Below are 17,765 nucleotides of genomic sequence, written 5' to 3'. Positions count from 1 at the left end.
CACATATTCTATATTTTAATCAATCGGATTGAACAACAGTTTGAATGCTGAGTCCCAAATAGCTGCTTATGTTAAATATAATATCAATATCGCCGAGTATTATATACGATTCGGTATATTTACGGTATATTTTTAATATGAGAAGTTATATTTCGCTATATTTTTGAGGGTCAGGTGCATATTAAATCGATAAGTCCGCGGTCACACTGCTTGTCGCATCAAAATTTTGCCTTCGCACTCAATTTATCCCGTGTTTGTGTTGTTATTTTCCCCAGCCAGCCTACCAACAAATCGATATGGTAAGTGGGCCGACAAGTAATTGAAATCGTGGCCAATGTATAGATCAATAGCTACATGTAGCTTTTCCACTAACTCATGCTGGAAATTAATGCATTCTTTTGTTTGGTTTTTTCAGGCAGCTTACACCGAGGATCAGTTGGCTGGTGAGTTATCTCTGTCTCACTCTGAGTGGGCGTGTGTGTGCGTGTGTGGAAGTTCAAAGTGCCAGCTCAAAGCCCTCCCCTACCCCATGTCAGCCTCACCGACTACAAAAACAAAAACCAACATAAAAAACAGTTATTTGCATGCGCTGGCACATTTCAACTCTTTCGCTCTCACTCTGCATTGGAATGCGTGTGTGTGTGAAGGCGATGACACAGAAATATGTGCATGCATGTGTGTGTGTGTACACATATTCATATGCGGTGTATGAATCATTGATAAAACAAATACTCATCGACTGTTGGGTGGGTGTGAGGAGGGGAAAGCACTGGAAGGCAGCCATACGATCGCGTTGGAATGAGTCACCCGGCGAACGACAGTGGTGATAAAGAGAGCAGCAGCAGCAGCAATTACAACGGTAACGGCAGGAGAAGATTCGATACGAGGAGAATGAACTGCAGGGATTAGCTCACGTCCACTGCCCGGCGGCAACTGCAGTGGCGATCCGATATGATCGCCACATCTCTCGCATCTCGGCCATGTCCAAAGCGGTCGCCCGACCGGCTGCCGCCATTTAAGGCGGACCAGACCGGGCCACCATCACCGTCTGGGTCAAATGCATCTCGATGCCACGACCAGGCCCCGGCCTGACGGCCATTATGGCGGATCTTTACGCAACGCTCGAACCTCTACTCCACCTCCCCCCGCTATTTGCTCGCTGCCTGCTCTGCTGATAACTTAATCAGCATCGATTGCTGCTCGATTAGCCACTCCAGTGTGTGCTCTACCCGCCCGCCCGATAAGTCTCTGACGTCAGCCCCTGACCGCATTCAACCGCGAATCCGCGTACTGCAGTCGTTGCTCTGCGGCGCCGCTACGCCATTCATTGCCAAAAATGGGCAAAAATGCGCTGAAATTGTTTGCTTTTATGGCCATTTTGGGCTGCCATATGAGCATGCAATGGCCAAAACAACAACATATCCCGCTCGTGCCTGTGCTATAGAAGCATAGATACCCTTTACCCACCGAAAGGAATACAGTTTGAAGGCGAATAACTCATATATACACCGCGCAGATTCAAATCATGCTTGGGCTCCATAGTTTCACTTAAGTAAACCTTTAGATATTATCATCCTTTGGCGAGGAATTGTTATGTGTAGAGTGGGAGTCTAGATGCTGACTGTAAACACCCCTTTCCAGGGTACACCTCTGAATGCAGGCTCAAAATGATCCGTTCTCTTGCTGCTGCTGCTGCAGCTGCTTTGGCTTTTGCTTTTGCTTTTACTCGTGGGGCAGCCTGCGAGGCAGGCCAAATCTGTAAGCCGGAGTTGGAGTGTCAGTAGCAGGCGAGGCGGTCATCAAAGCGGTTCATCATGTATTACTACACAGCGCATGTGAAGCCAACATTCACTACGGTGGAAGGTTAATGCAGAGAGAAGGGAGAGATTCTATTGTTCCATTTTTAACACTCTGTCTCGATGTTTTTTGTTCGGCTATTGCAGAGTTCCAGGAGGCCTTCAATCTGTTCGACAATCGCGGCGATGGCAAAATCCAGCTGGCCCAAGTGGGCGAATGCCTGCGCGCCCTCGGCCAGAATCCCACCGAGTCGGACGTGAAGAAGTGCACGCACCAGCTGAAGCCGGACGAGCGCATCTCGTTCGAGGTGTTTCTGCCCATCTATCAGGCCATATCGAAGGCCCGCTCCGGGGACACGGCCGATGACTTCATCGAGGGACTGCGTCACTTTGACAAGGACGCCAGTGGCTACATATCGTCTGCCGAGCTGCGCCATCTACTGACCACGCTGGGCGAGAAGCTCACCGACGAGGATGTGGAGCAGCTGCTGGCCAACATGGAGGACCAACAGGGCAACGTCAACTACGAGGAGTTTGTCCGCATGGTCATGAGCGGCTAAAAAGCTTGTGCTCCACCACCCCAACACTAGCAGCAGCAACATCCACACAAAACAAACAGTAGCAACAACAACAACAACACTAAACACCTGCCAATCTATCAGCTATCAGCTAACAGCTAACATAGTCGATGGCCGATCCAAATGTAGTTCATTCCGCCAGAATTTCCAACTCCGAAATTCCAATTAACATATTCCTATGCCCCATGTCCTTTTGTCCATCGAAGGACGGATCAGAATCAATATTCCAACGAAAGACAACAGAACACAACGACCAACGATGGAAGAAGTAGAGCAAGAGCAGTTGGAGCAGCGGGCTGGAGACCAGGGCAGCTCTTCCGCCTTGCCCCAAAAACTAACTAACCATCGATACAGTAGACTCTTGAATAACGAATTAATCCAGTACACATCATCATGGCCGCGTGAATAACTTGTGCGTATTATTCTAAAGAAATAAGAGACATTTGAACAGTAATTAAACCCGATATTCCGGCGTTTCTTTTGTACCGCGTACTCTAATCTTAAAAAAACAAAACAAAAATGTTATACAATATATGCAGGACTGGGATCCCGATGTCCACATAGCAGCAAGAGTATGATGAAAAGTATTTCTAAACTAAACAAAACAAATCGGATGATTAGCGTATGATGTTTGTTTGAATTTAAATGCGCATTTCAAATTTTTACATGTTTTTTTTTAATAATTTAATATTTGTATTTAATAAACAGAAGAAAAACATAAAGAGAGCGAGTGAGCGAAGGTTCTTTTTACAAGAGAAAAAACCGTACTTAAAAATAAATTAAACCAATTGAAACTGTACATGTTTTATTTATAACATTTAAGTTTTTCCTCTTAGAACAAGGAATTTCGAAGAGCAATTTGAAATTGGCGCCCACTCAGGGTTGCCAGCGCCAGCTTATCGCATTGCAATACAGTATGAGCGAGAGACACATAGTATCGAGTATGAAGGCAGCGCAGCGGCAGAGAAACGATAGAATCTCAAGCTTTGAGGCGGTCAACCAAACAACCAACCATATGAATACAAATGTTGTGTGACGATACTTGGGTATCGGCGACACGCAGTACTTTTCTTGCGGTGCCCTGACAGCCCTACTCTCTGCTAATTCAAAACAAATTAATTGGCCGATACTTTAGAAAATGGATTCATCTATTTTAAAAAACAATATGATAGCTTAGAGTGATTAATATTTTACCGAAAATGAAAATAAACGAATATAATTCCCGCCCATGGACACACATCGGTTTGTCTACGGTAGATTCTGAAAATTAGAAGGTGTATGTCGGTAAAGTTTGTCGATGAATCCGCGGTCACACTGAAAACTGTTTGCAAACAAAAGCGAAAATGTTTTAAACATTTTTTCACTGGGAACCACTGCATTCCTTTAGTTTTCGCCTTGGTAGAGCTTTTAGTTTCGCTTAGCTGCAGTCCAGTCCGCGCGGACCATGGCCCGAAACGCTGCCGCGGGCGTTGTCGCCACTCTGCCTGGCGGAGGCGGCGGCGAGCCCAGCTCTCCAGTGCAAAAGGTGTGGAAGCCCGAGTGTAAGTGATTCAGCCATCACGAGTAGCAACCGGTGGTCACCTCTCTCTCTCTCTCTCTATCTTGACTAGTGTACAAGATCCAGCTGGAGGCACCGGCCCCGTGTCCGATGCGCTGCCAGCGCACTCTCCCGCTGCCGCCGACAAAGTGCACCGCCGAGGAAGTGGAGCTGGACAACCAGGCCGCGCGGCTGTACGGCTCAGAGTACCATGGCCTGATGGGCCACCTGGAGGCCGAGCATCTGCTCGGTCTAACAGGAGGAGAAGGCAGCTATCTGGTGCGGCGCAGCCCCATGTCCGACGGCTTCTACACGCTGAGCCTGCGCTTCAACAAGCGCACCAAGCACTACAAGCTGTTCCACAAGCCCGGCGTGGGCCACTACCTGCGCGAGCAGGACAAGCGCTTCGACTCGGTGTACGATATGGTGGCCGACGGCCTCATCAACTTCCACATGCAGCTCCATGCCAGCCCCATCATACAGCAGATTAATCAGCAAACCAAAAACTGCTACCAGCAAAGTCCCTACATGACCCTCAACGGTCGCAAGCTCCGAGCACTCTCCAATGAGTTGGGCAAGACTAATGCCGCTGCCGCCGCCGCAGCCGCTGCTGCCACTGGCGCAGCAAAGGATGAGGCCGCTCCCAAGGATGTGGACGTGCCATTGACGCCGGCGCAGCCGTCGGCCAGTCAGCCGCCCGCTGTTGCAGTGGATCCCATGCCGCTGATCTACGAGAAGCTGCACCACTTCAAGGTGCACACCTTTAAGGGCCTCAACTGGTGCGAATTCTGCGCCAACTTCTTGTGGGGCTTCACCGCTCAGGGCGTCAAGTGCGAGGCCTGCGGCTTTGTGGCGCACACCAAATGCTCGGAGCTGGTGCCGCCCAAGTGTGTGCCCGATCTGAAGCGGATTCGCGGCGTCTTTGGCACCGATCTGGCGACCATGGTCCAGCTGGATCCGCGCCACCAGATCCCCTTTGTTGTGCGTCGCTGCGTGGAAGAGGTCGAGGCCCGGGGCATGCTTCAGGAGGGCATCTACCGCGTCTCGGGATTCGCTGACGAGATCGAGGCCCTCAAGCTGGCCCTTGACCGGGAGGGCGAGAAAACAGACATGTCCGAGGCGGCCTACGGCAACGTCAATGTCATTGCTGGCACCCTAAAGCTCTACCTGCGGCTGCTGCCCGTGCCGCTCATCACGTTCCAGGCGTACCCCAGCTTCATGACTGCCGGACGTAAGTGTTGTCCTTTGATTTGATTTGTGATCTGGAATTAAAGACCATGTAAAACGTTTCAGGGAACAGCAAACAGGCGGAGCAACTGCAGCTGATGTCAGAGGCAGTGCGGCGTCTGCCGCCGGCACACTACAGCTGCCTGCAGTACATGCTGGAGCACCTGAAGCGGTGAGTAGTTTGCTGCCACTCCCATTGCAACTGAAACCCAACTGAAAGTCCCCTCATCCCATCCGCTGCAGCGTGGCCTCCCACTATGCCGTCAATAAGATGAACGAGCACAACCTGGCCACCGTGTTCGCCCCCACGCTGATAGCCACGCCACAGCACATGACGAACCTGACCGAGGAGATATTCATGCTCTCCTCGCTAATCACCCACTGCAAGACCATATTTGCTTGAGGGCCACACGAAAGCCTCAAGCACAGACCAGAGGGAGAACACCACACACTAGAGGGAGCAACAGCTATCTCCTGCTCCCTCATGAGCTGCGCACCTTAATCGGCAGCTTGCCCAGCATTTACCTTAATTTATTAATGAACTTTCGATGCATCCTCGATATGTCCACCAAAAATGTAGCCTAAGTATCCATGAATAGCGCTTTAAAATTCCCCAGTTTTGTAAGGATTACATCGAAGAACAAAAGTAGAAGGCATTTAATGTTGTAGGGATCTAACGTACGAATTTACTGAACTTTTGAAATACTTTTAGCATACTCCTACGATAATATCGTCACAAGAAATATACATATTTATTTTATTTATATAAAACTACCACCACAATTGTTTAAATCGAGTCCGTTGGAGCGCGTATTCGATTTCTATCGCATACTATCGAAGACTTGTCAAAAAGCGGCAAAACGTTTCTCAGTTTCCGATCAGGAAAAACTACTGAAAGAACCAGCTGACAAGGAAGAAGTTCGCCAGTTTCGCAAAGTAAAGGAGAAGATGTATCAAGACACAATGATTTCTATCAAAGAAAAAAAGGAGGCTGCCGAGAAAGGAAATGTAGCGGCAAACCAACCAATACAAATTCAGAATATTGCGTTGGAAGTGGACGACGATATCTTGCTTAAAGAGGACGACGAGCTGATGAATGATATCCTGCGCCAACTAGAGGATGAAGCAAAAACCAAGAGGCAGCAGGCACTGAAAGAAAAAAGAGCAAAGAAACCAAAAGTTCAACCGAAAAATGTAACAGTGGAGTCTGAAACGTAAGTGCAATTATTTTGTGTGTTTATTTTAAACATTCAATTTAGTTTTTAACTGCTCTTCCGCTCAGCGTTGCTGCGTTGCAGAAGAAGTCAGGGGAGATACCAAAGAAACAGGCAGCAAGCAAAGCTCCAGCGTAAGTAGCTTAAGGCTTAGACCCTACAAATATTGAATATAATTTATATCTGCTTCACCGCACAGAATTGCCCCTATAAACCAGCGAAAGGTTAACAATATCATGATGAAACAACTTGGCAAGTCCGCCGCCAATGAGGCTGAAATGGTACCAGAAGAGCCGGGATTATTCAAAGTTCCAAAGTAAGTTTTAGCTTTCGTTCTTTATGAAATGGCATTTCATTTATATCTGCTTCACCGCTCAGAGTTCCTGCTAAAAAGAAGCCGCGGAAGGTTGACAATATCAAGATAAATGCACTTCCCAAGATCGCCTCCGATAAGGCTGGACCAGAAGAACCAGAACTGAACCTAAGTTCCTAAGTAAGTAGCATTAGCTTTCGTTCCTTAACAAATGTATTTCCACTTAGGCCCGCTCTCCCGCTCAGGCAGTTTCCTACAAAGCCTGCCGGTACAATTGTCCGCGTGCCGCCAGCGCAGTTCGATCTCTTGCCCAATGGATCTCATGAGTCGACGATTATTTACGAAGCCGTACGCGTGGGACAAGTCACAGATGGCCCCCTTGTACTTGTAGATGTGGACAAGGCAGGCGAAGTGAACTTCAATCACGAGGGCGCGGTGAAAAGCCACAAGTATTATAAAGGAACGTCGCAAATGTGAGCTTGGTCATGGGAAAAGGATCCCTAAACAAACAATCAAAGAAACTTCGAATACCTCCAAGCAGCTAGTTAGTTTTAAGTACATAAAAACACTTGTGATAAATTATATTGCTAGACTATAATGTAAAAGGAAACGAATTTATAGAATTAAAGATTTATTGTACGACCTCTGAGCATCAGCGTTTTTGTCATTTTATTTGGTATAACCCTACAGGGCATAGTCCACCGATCCCGGCAGGCCTGGCAATCACACACACACATTTTATTTGTTCACAAAATTTCAACAGTCTAAGCCTTTCGGTTTTTCTTTGATGCCAAATTAATGCTCGGCGCCATGCAAGGCAAGAGGACGCTGCCTCAGGCAGGGCCACCGCCTGAGCTTGGGTTCTTTCACAAGCAAGCGGAGCTGCTGGAGCTGCTGCCGCTGGTGCACAATCTGTGGGAGATGTTCAACATGTTCGACCCCGTCGAGCCTGCTGGCATTCGAGTCGGCGATGTGGGCTACTGCCTGGACGCCATGGGACTGGCTCCGACCCAGTTTTGGCTGCAGGCCAACATGCCGCAGAAGTTTCCCACGCGGCTGAGCTTCGAGAATGTGCTGACGCTGTACTGCCAGCTGGCCACTGAGGAGTGCGGACCCAAGGCCCCGGACGTGCTGCGGGCCCTGCGGGTTTGGGACGTGAAGCAAAGCGGCAAGCTGCCGTACTCCGAGCTGCGCAAAATGCTTACAACCATTGGCGACCCCATCGACGCGCATCATGTGTTTGGCGTGCTCGCGTCCGTCTCGGATATCAACGGCGATGTCCACTACGAGGACCTCGTGGCGAACATGCACGCACACGATGAGGCTGCCGAGGAGACGCTGCGACAGGCGCGCGCCTATCTACAGGCCATGGGACGCAACGCCGTCGACATGGACATGGTTAAGCGGGACGAGTTCATCGACGATTTGCGCGAGGCCGATCCCGAATGTAGGGGCTACATCGCGAACAGCAAGTTGCTGGAGCTGCTCAATCGCAATGGGACCGAATTCACGGCGCGGGAGCTGGACATCATCACCGGCAGCATGAAATCCAATTCGAGAACCGACAAGGGCATCGATTATCGCAAATTTATGCACTACATCATGGACACATAGTTTTAAAAATACAGCAACAGATTTTCAGCAAATAAATTGTTCAGTAGAAGAAAAAAAAAAGTTTGTTTACCTTTCCCTGCAGGGGCAGACTTGGCAATTGGTGCTGCCCGATTTCGGGCACAGCTGAGCATTTTATATATTGCACCTCTTCCACAGCCTACATTGGACATGTATTCTACTCGTATTCTACACCTCTCGGGGTTAACGCCATTTCGCCAAGTGCTGCCGCAACAGCAGAACAACTTTTATACGCTCGAGAGGTGGAGCTCTGTGTAGAATACAAGTCGAATGTAGGATGTGGATAATGTGGAATATATTCCATGTTCAGCAGTAGCTTGTCATGCCGCCAGGTGGCGCTGCAGTGCCTTTAAAGGTAGATCGTGTGTAATTAAATGGAAATATGTGTAGACTTTAATACAAGTTAGACATAGAGATGGACGGCAAATGGGCCTCCAATTCACGACAGAATTCCACTAGGAATTCAGTAATAATTTTCTGAGTAGACTTTGCACTCGATTTGAATGTTATGCTTGGCGAATAAAGTGCATTTCGATTAAATATTTATTAAAAATATTACGATTTTGTGTCTTTACAGCTAAAAATAAACGTATGCGTACATGTTAAAATATTCGATTACAGTTCGTATCCAAGACAATGAATTGCTTAAGTCTAAACAAAAAAAATGGTATCCTTCATTTGGTTCGGGTTTGGTTTGTGTGTGCATGTGTGTGTGGGAAGATGTGGCTATATTACTGCATATCGTAGATGTCCTGCTGACGTCAGACATCCTCGCAGGCGGCCATTGACCTAACGCCGCTGCCAGTAAGCTCCATTTTGATGTGCTGCTGATTGGAGTTGGAGTTGGCCTGCAAATGGGTGTGGGAGTGGGAGTGGGTGTGGGTGTGAGTGTGTGGATTGACATGTGGATGTGGTGGTCCTGCTTGTGTGTTGTTGTTGTTGTGCTCCTCGTTGTGCTTCAGCATATCACACTGGGCCTGCGCCTGGGCTTGAGCTTGAGCCTGAGCCTGCGCCTGGGCTTGAGCCTGAGCCTGGACTTGGGCCTGAGCCTGTGCATGGGCCGCAAAGCTCCGCACCTGCAGGAAGAGGCCACCGTTGTTGAGCAGCCGCGCCTGGTGCTCCTGCGCCTTGGCCCGAAGGCAGGCAATGGAGTTGTTCCTGTATAAAGCGAGGATTTGATTAAGAATTAAAGAAATTTGCGTCACGCGTCTTGCAGCAGCGCTCCTCGGTCTGCCTTGGATCCGCTGGTTAAAAGCTTTTGCCTCCCTTACCTAAACGCATCCGGATCGTGTTCCATGAGTGCGGCTGCCAGATGATGGGCATGGAGGCCCGGTGGCGCTGCCGGCATCTGGGGCTGCTGCTGCTGCTGCTGATGCTGCTGTTGGGCCGCCGCAGCCGCCGCCGCCACTGCCGTGTTCATGATCAAGTGAAAGTCCTTGCTGGAGGCCGCAACACCGGCTCCGGCAGCATTGGCCGCATCCAGCAGCGGATGATAGCTCGGCGTGGCCGTGGCGGCTACACCACCAGACAAGTAATGTTGACTCTGGTGCTGGTGATGCTGCTGCTGCTGCTGCATCAGCTGTGCCTGTGCCTGCGCCTGGGTCTGGCACTGCTGCGGGGATGGGGAGCCCAGCTCGATGTGGGGCGAGCCCGAGCTGTTCGTGGTGGCACCCGTGGGCGTGGTGGCTGCCGAGGAGGCAGCCGCATAGCCGCTGCTGCCGTGCGGCGTTGTCGAGGTTGGCGGTGCCGTCGAGGCGATGGTGTTGCAACTGCTTGGCGCCGGACTGACCACGTTCAGAGATTCCGTGGAGGAGCTGAGCGCACGCGAATGGGAGCGCAGCTCCTCGGAGTGGGCTGACTTCGAGCCGGCCGAGTCCTCGTGATCGCTCACCCCCGAATCGTCCTTCAGTGCAGACTGGGCCTCAATCGATTTCCGATGCATGCCTGACGGACAGATTAGAGAGGTGCAAAATGTATACATTTAGCGGAAAGTGAGTGGTTTTTGGTGTTTAACGGCTCTATGTGGCTCAAGTGTGGAGTTATGGGTAGGTGCTACCGGGTCGAGGGAGTGATTGGAATGGTCAGACATCGATGGAGCAGCAATTGAATTTCTAAACAGGTTTTTGTGCAGGAAAAGGAATTACTTAAATTACAGACAACGAATATCGCTCTTGACCGCTGGCTAAAAAGCTAATTATAGATCAATAGATTCAAGAGTAGAAGGAGCAAGTATTATGACAAGAAAAGTAGATACAAAAAGTGGTTCCACCCGCTGGAATAAATAACGATTTAGTGCCAATGAAAAGTCATTAAAAGGGGTTGATAAATGTGTGATAAACTACAAGAACCACCATGGGAAATCCACCAGAATGTGCTCCTAGTTGAAGTCCTTTTATGCATGCGCCCAGCCCAGCAATTATTCATCTAATTAATTGATCAAGCATAGAGACTGGAATACATATTTCATGTGCCCTCTCAATTGCCAACTAATTTGACATATCGACTTAATTAAAAGTCCCGAACACAGTGCCATCCCAGATGAACTATGGGCCATGGACCACTCGCTAAGTCGTCGATAAGCCACTTAAGGCTCGAGCCGACTTTGGCCATGGCTACTTGGGAATTAATTTGCGAGGGACAGCAGGCTGAGGGGAGGATTGTGGGTAAAAGCCGATGAACTATGCGTCTAACCCCAAACACTTGCAGCAAAGCCCACTCCGCTGCTGCGCTACCCCAGCCCAAAGGCCACACAATGGAAATAGATAAACGATAAATGCCGAATAAAGCAGGAATTCATTGGGATGCGAATTCGGTGGAGGAGGGGTGGGGGGGAAGGGGTGGAGTGGGAAATTCACAACCCCTCTGCCTGCTTGGTGGCATCGCGTGTGCATTTTGCATTTATTAAGCGATTATTAACAAATAAAGGAAGTCGCATCCGGATGCAGAGCAGGCGACGGAGACACCACCCTCGGCTCGAGTGCCAGTGCCAGTGCCACCGCGACCTTCCGCTCGGCAAACCGGTGGCACTTGTCAGAGAGTGAGAGGGCTGCCTGTTAATCCGCAAAGTCATTTCGGGAAATGTGCGCAACATATGACGAAAAGATTCGATTCTCGTTGTTGGACATGCTCGCCAAATATGCTCACAATTTTCGCCCAGGAGCCGCGCACTTTATAATCCCCGAGCTGCTGTCCTTTGTGCAGCTCAACATTTAATTAAACCCTCCTTTCGGGCGTCGTTGTCTGTTCTTATTGCCCGAACGAATGAATGAAGGAGCACCAAAGGCTGGATAGTTGTGGTGGGTTGGAGTGGGGAGAGGCACGGAATGTGGGCTATAGTTTTGATAGTTTCGATATGATTGTTGCATTTACATTTCTGTTCCATACCTAGTAGCCAGGGCGCCACCGCATCGTTCTCCTTGGCCGACTTCAAGATGGTATCCGGCAGCGGCAGCGAGTGCCGCACCATCGCCCCATACAGCCCGTACTCGGCCATGATCGTGCTGCCGCCCCAGACTTTCTCCGTCTTGCGCCACTTGGCTCTGCGATTCTGGAACCAGACCTGAAACAAGCATTTGGAACTCCATTAATACATTTGAAAGGTGGATTTGGGGCCTGGAGTGCCGCCATATGGACCATGGCTGACCTCTTGCTCGGATGGCTAATGCTCCTCCGGTCGCAGCCAAATGGCATGCAAATTGCAAATTATTGAATAAAAAACTCATTCAAATTGAAAAAATGTAAATGGAATGTTTTTTAAATGCTAATACTTGGACCATAAACCGCTGAGCTGCAAAGGACACACACAAAAGGAGCAGACAGAGAGAGAGATGCATGAAGTCCAAGGGCGTAGTTGGGTTTCCGTTCAGGGGGGAGATTTTTGAGTAATTTTTGGACTTTTACAATGAATCTTCTGCATGCATTTTGCGAATGAAACAACTATTGGCAGGATCTATAGCTTAAGGTATGCATTTGTATCCAAATATTACTTCAAATATAACAAAAGCTTCAACTACTTTCTTTCATGGTTAATTTCCTCAATGTCTTGTACCCTTTTCTCCCACAATAAGCCTCTTTGGCCGCCCAATCTGCAAAAGGGGGGCTGCCTTGAACCCCATTTGGCTGAGCCACTGGCAGCAGAATGTGGCCATTGTTGGCGATGACAACATGACACAATCGCCAGCAATCGCCGGCAATCGCCGGACCCAAACAGCAGACACACTCTTGAGCGGTGATGCTCCGCTCCCCACATAACAGCAAATGATATACATATTCGCATATAAGTGACCAAATTAGATTATCTTCCAAAACATTAAACCGATTCTCGATTCACTCGAGTCGAGTCCCTTGCCTGGCAATACGAATAATAAGAAAACATTAAATGTTGATCACAAAAGCAGGAGGCAGCCCAGCAACAACAACTGTCACAATAAAAGGATTTGCACACACACACACACACACACACACACACACACCATGGAACCCACTCTATATGCAGAGAGAGAGAGAGAGCGAGCGAGAGAGAGATTCGGGCCAAAGGATTTAACTCGAGAAGGGACTTTGCAACCCTCGAGAACCCATCCTGCCCCATTCCTTTGCTCCTGCTCCTGCACCGAAAAAGAAGTCATCATTTTTCTGGTCCATCAAATCGTTTAGTTCTGCTATTAGTCATGTACGAAAAGGGGGAGCCGGACCAGAGACCAGGGCGCAGGCAGCAGACACAGGCACTGTTGCGGGGAGTAAAGATTGCCCGGCAAAATGGATTCGACGAAGGACGAGAGCTCACTGAAGTGGCTGCCTCCTCGTCCAGAATGAAAATTTATAATAAAAAAGCAAAATATGCAAAGCAGGGGGCGTCAGAGTGGCAGCAGCAGCAGCAGCAGCAGCACCAGGGGCAGGGCCTCGCCTTGCGGGTGCCATTGTGGCGACATTTTTGCTGGAAATTCCACTGGCATGGCACGAGCCAAGAGTCGAGTCCAAGTCCAAGTCCAAGTCACAGTCCCAATTCCTTTTCACACGGATTGAACAAATCGCAACAAATCGTGCGCGGGTTAAGTGGACGACTGGGCGTGGCACGGCACTCCCCTTCCTCTGAGAAAAGCGAAGATAAAGTGGTTTGGCTTTTGGTTGTGTCGCCAGCTCTGGGAGGAGAAGGAGCAGGAGCAGGAGGCATCCTTGGCTCACGGAACACTCATAAATCGGCTTGCATGAGCAATTGGCAGCCCCGAAACTCAAGTGGAATGGCGAGGAGGCTGCAGGGGGGAGCCACTCAGAGCGTTCCGTTGCAGCCCAGGAAATTTACAACTTTTGCCGGAATTTGGCAAAGTGCCGCCGCCGCCTGTCGGAGCTCACGAACAAAGCCAACTTTCAGTTGTACAGTGCGTGGCATAACTCTAGGGCAAGCAGAAGAAAGCCACAAACAAAATAAGTTGTTTGTCAATTGATTTGAAGGGAGCGCAAATCCATTCCCCCCCTGAGCTTACTGTCATGCCACGCACTGTCGCGAGCGTGACTCACCGTAGGGATCTGTCGAGTATTTGCGAGGAGGAGGAGCATGGAGCGTGGAGCGTGGAGCTTGGAGCGTGGAGCGCTTTCCGGCTGAACAACTCCGATTAAAGATGAGATTCTGCAAACAGTGCAAACACAGTGAGTCCTGAAATTGCCTGCCACTGTTCTCGGGAGTGCTGCCAACTGATGTCAAATTAATTTGAACACACACTGAGACACAGGGACACCGAGGGGAGGTAGGAGAAACAAAGAGACACATCCTCGCTGCTGCTCTAATCTACTCCGGCTACGGGTTTAGCTTTGGCTTTGGCTTCGACTTTGGCTTCAACTGTGCCCTGGGCCATGGCCTGCGCCTGTGCCTGGGCTGCCTACGAAATCAAATTAATCCGGTTTGTTATTTCATCATGCAACGTCAACGTCATCATCATCAGTTGCAACAACAGACAAAAGACACAGCAGCAGCAGCAGCAGCAGCAGCAGCAGCAGAAGCAGAAGCAACATTTTGCAATAATAAATACACACACACACAGATACTCGCATGAAAACAATGCAGGTACACACACACACACATACACTCGCATAGATCCAGATACTCACAGATACTCAAAGGGAGGAGATGCTGCAACTGCCAAAGGAGCGGAAAATTTCATTAACAAGGCACACAAGCAACGTCCGCCTTGTAGGGCCACAGCCAGGGTCTGGAACACAGGAAGAGAGACAGATAGATGGAGGGAAAGGGACCGGGAGCGGGAGCGGGAGCGGGCGAGAGCGAGTGTCAACGATGCTCCTAGCCACCAGGAGGCAGCCAGCCAGCAGCCACCAGTCCAACCAGTCCAACCATCCGGTGGCCCTGCCCCGGCAGCTCTGATAATTTAATCAACTCTCATTGAATTATATCATTTTGCAATTTGGAGCCCAGCTCAGACCCCGCCCGCCCCCTGTCACAGCCCCTTTATGTTCCGCTCCGTTCCGTAACGGGGAAACAGAAACAACATCCCATCACAGGCCATCATCCAGATTCAATCGTCATTATGATACCGTGCTGGGGCTGCTCTGGGCTGGCCTGGGCTGGCGTCCATTTTGAGTGCGGAAATCAAAGAGGGAAATGCCATAAATTTCCAGAACGGAAATTTGCCGATAACCGAAACTCTGCCGTAGAAACGAGCACGTGTGGTGGATACCTAGATAGGTTCCACCCATTTTGATGGAGAGGATTGCGAAGGGGAAATCAAACCAATTGCGGCTGCTGCAATTTCCATTTCGAATGCTTCAAAATATTGGGTTAATCTTGAACAGAACTTAATTATCGCAGAGCTCTCCGCACAGCCAGTGGACTGAATGGAATGGATTGGGGCGTCCAACAACTTAATCACCATTTTAATCCATTGATACGACATTTGGGTTACTTAATGTGATATGCCAGCCACCGCACAACCGGGGGCAGGGCAGCACCAGATAATGACAACCATTTTAATATAGATAACAGCCTGGACAATCTGCTGTGCTAAATGATTACTGCGAGTAGACCATTGCCATTCCTATTCCCATTCCCATTCCCATTCCCATTTCAACTTCGATTCCAATTCCTATTCGGGTTGCCAATACGTTGGGAATCACGACATCAATTTGCTGATTGAAAATTTATTATTATCCGAGAGTGCGAGTGCGAGTGGGAGATGAATGCCTGAAGGGGGTGGACACTGGACACTGGACTCCGGACAGTGGTGGACTTTTTGGTCATTTTTATGGACCGAAACTGAAGATGCCGCCTAGCGACTGCCACTCGGAGACTGGCACGCCCACTGCGCTGGGCTGTCTGGCTGGGCGGGTGGAAACGCTTTTGATTTATCGAACTATAAAACTTCTGGCCAGCCAAATTGAACGATGATGACGTCACAGCTCGCTCGGCAGACTGGACAGCACTCCGCCAGCTATATTGATGGAGTATTGCCCAATGGATGAATGATACTTTGTGGTAACCCTTGCCATTTCATTGTTAACTCTGCAATGTCTTTGGGGTACGTTACTCCTGCTGCCATAACTGACGAGTGTTTCCCCATCTGGCAGAAGCGACCTGCGAGCTGCTTAACCCATGCCCGCCGCAATTGTCAAACCAATTTCCCGAATTTCACCCAAGCGGCTGCACTTCAACAAAAGGTAAGGCCCCCAGCTCTTGGCCATAATTAAAATATTGGTAACCAATCAAAGATTCTCAATGGGCAGCGGTCTGGGCAAAGGATTTCGATTGCCAGTTGCGGTGCCCGCAAGGGCCGTGGGACATGGCGATTGCCACCTGCAAGGCGGTGCGAGGGGAAAGGCTCAAATATTTGCTCACTGGTGCTGCAAAATTGCGCAAATTGCATATGCAGCTCGCAGGACCGCTCGTCCTTTTCAGGTGACATGTGCATGAGAATTGCATTCGGATTGCAGCTCTCCATGGGTGGGTGTGTCTGTCTGTCTGCATGTTTGAGAGGATTTGGCCTGGCTTTGAGGTTGTGTGCGGCGGCATGCGGCCTTTATTGGTTTACTTCATCAACTCGAACGAGGCAGTGAGTGCGGGAGTGAGTGGAGTGCTGGACTGAGTGCGGGAGGGAGTCAGAGACTGTCAGTCAGCCATTCGAAGCGTGTGGAAATTTCATAACGACATCCCGCACTTTATATGCAATATTCAATTGACATTCGCGGAATTTGTTTGCTTTTTTCTTCACCCTTTTCGCTGTCTTTTTTGTTGTACCGTTTTCTTTCTTCAATTTCCAGCTTCCATTTGAGCTTTTGTTTCATTCATTCAAAGCCCAAAGAGAGATAGGGAGAGAGTGGGAGAGCGGGAGAGTGGGAGAGCGGGAGAGCGGGCTTTTTGCATGGAGCTTTGCGGATTAAGAAATGTAAATGCGAAATGTTGGCGCTTTTTTCGCTGTTGTTGTTGTTGTTGTTGTTGGTGTTTTGGTTTCATTCTCGCGAGTAATTTCAACGAACGGAACTAAAGGCTTGACTTTGGAGTCAGTCGCACTCGCCGCGACTCGTACAGTCGCGTCATATTAATGACCTTTACTTGACATTGGACGCTGCCACTGCCGCTGCCAAACGCTGAACTATTAATTACACTCAAATGATGTTTTAAATGCATCATGATTAATGGGCCGATTTTCTAATTACGCGCTGCCAGCGAGCGTACCCTCAAGAGGGTGGAACTTAGACAGAGACAATGCTGCGGGGGCGGGGGCGGGGGCCGCAGTTCGTGTTCGGCTAGACAATGCCAAAAGTCGACTTCAATAATTGTGCAATGTTTACATTGCGATTAGTTGGCGCATTAACTAATCGAATGGCAGTAAGCAATTCTGGGCAATTGTCGGGGCAATAAATCAAATTGAACTTGAAATGGAACTGCCATGAAAGAGCGCCAGGGGCTAGGAGGGGCTGATTCTCCCATGATCATAATATGTGGCAGAGTTTCGCAGCAGATCTTTGAAGATAAACAAACAAAATCTAATTCAGTTCCATTAATTGTCGCTAAGATTTATAAACACAAATTGTTGCTAGCTAGCAGACGGGCCTTTAAGTTCGGAGTTCCTTGAGTTCAGTGAATATTATGATTCTCTGCATGGAGAACCAGCTTAAAGTCTCCCAAATAGGCAGATAGTATAGCTCCATGAAGCAACTATAAGGAGGGCTCGTCGGTGGCAGAGTTACTCGCTACTTCTGCCTATTGTCAGTGCTCGTGTGCTTGTCAATGCGGAAGGTTACAGCGAGAGCCCTTTCACTCGCACTTTTCACTCGCAAGTTCTGCCTATTTTTGCCGACGAGACCTCCTTTATAGTTGCTTCATGGTTAGCTCTAAGTAGTTGCTCGCTCTTTTAAATGATTTCTCAGTCTTTGCTGCATATGTACATTTAGTAGATCTTTAAGTCTACACGAACTACACCGATCGAGTGAACATAAGTAGTTGAAAATTCGATGATTCTTTAT

At 49.1% G+C, this 17,765-nt stretch overlaps 5 protein-coding genes across 6 annotated transcripts in view; 4 read left to right on the top strand and 1 right to left on the bottom strand.

Annotated features, from left to right (window-relative positions):
* The first annotated feature begins 168 nt into the window (after positions 1-168).
* LOC117890623 (myosin-2 essential light chain) lies at positions 169-2,892 on the top strand. Its single transcript, XM_034795575.1, has 3 exons — positions 169-299; positions 416-443; positions 1,944-2,892. Exons 1-3 carry the CDS (start codon positions 297-299, stop codon positions 2,354-2,356), a joined length of 444 nt encoding a protein of 147 aa, XP_034651466.1. The 5' UTR covers positions 169-296; the 3' UTR covers positions 2,357-2,892.
* Positions 2,893-3,512: 620 nt separating this feature from the next.
* LOC117890558 (N-chimaerin) lies at positions 3,513-5,908 on the top strand. Its single transcript, XM_034795493.1, has 4 exons — positions 3,513-3,915; positions 3,985-5,142; positions 5,205-5,310; positions 5,382-5,908. Exons 1-4 carry the CDS (start codon positions 3,819-3,821, stop codon positions 5,539-5,541), a joined length of 1,521 nt encoding a protein of 506 aa, XP_034651384.1. The 5' UTR covers positions 3,513-3,818; the 3' UTR covers positions 5,542-5,908.
* Positions 5,909-6,005: 97 nt separating this feature from the next.
* LOC117890617 lies at positions 6,006-7,208 on the top strand. Its single transcript, XM_034795561.1, has 4 exons — positions 6,006-6,352; positions 6,421-6,486; positions 6,552-6,668; positions 6,731-7,208. Exons 1-4 carry the CDS (start codon positions 6,087-6,089, stop codon positions 6,843-6,845), a joined length of 564 nt encoding a protein of 187 aa, XP_034651452.1. The 5' UTR covers positions 6,006-6,086; the 3' UTR covers positions 6,846-7,208.
* A 219-nt stretch (positions 7,209-7,427) lies between these two features.
* LOC117890576 lies at positions 7,428-8,286 on the top strand. Its single transcript, XM_034795517.1, has one exon. It carries the CDS (start codon positions 7,464-7,466, stop codon positions 8,277-8,279), a length of 816 nt encoding a protein of 271 aa, XP_034651408.1. The 5' UTR covers positions 7,428-7,463; the 3' UTR covers positions 8,280-8,286.
* A 581-nt stretch (positions 8,287-8,867) lies between these two features.
* The window catches only part of LOC117890544 (homeotic protein ocelliless), a 38,503-nt gene continuing 29,605 nt past the window's right edge, over positions 8,868-17,765 (bottom strand). The window contains exons 4-6 of one of the 2 annotated variants that reach the window (XM_034795472.1): positions 11,667-11,856; positions 9,569-10,241; positions 8,868-9,455 (exon numbers count right to left, since the gene is read on the bottom strand). In XM_034795472.1, coding sequence (XP_034651363.1) covers positions 9,059-9,455; positions 9,569-10,241; positions 11,667-11,856 — 1,260 coding nt within the window. In that variant the 3' untranslated portion in view covers positions 8,868-9,058. The remainder of the gene's footprint in view (positions 9,456-9,568; positions 10,242-11,666; positions 11,857-17,765) is intronic. The other variant, XM_034795481.1, reaches the window with a different exon arrangement.

This window comes from Drosophila subobscura, chromosome A (genome assembly GCF_008121235.1).
Source record: "Drosophila subobscura isolate 14011-0131.10 chromosome A, UCBerk_Dsub_1.0, whole genome shotgun sequence".
Classification (NCBI taxonomy): Eukaryota; Metazoa; Arthropoda; class Insecta; order Diptera; family Drosophilidae; genus Drosophila; species Drosophila subobscura.
The sequence above is the reverse complement of the archived record's forward strand: the minus strand, read 5'-3'. Positions and strand labels throughout refer to the sequence as shown.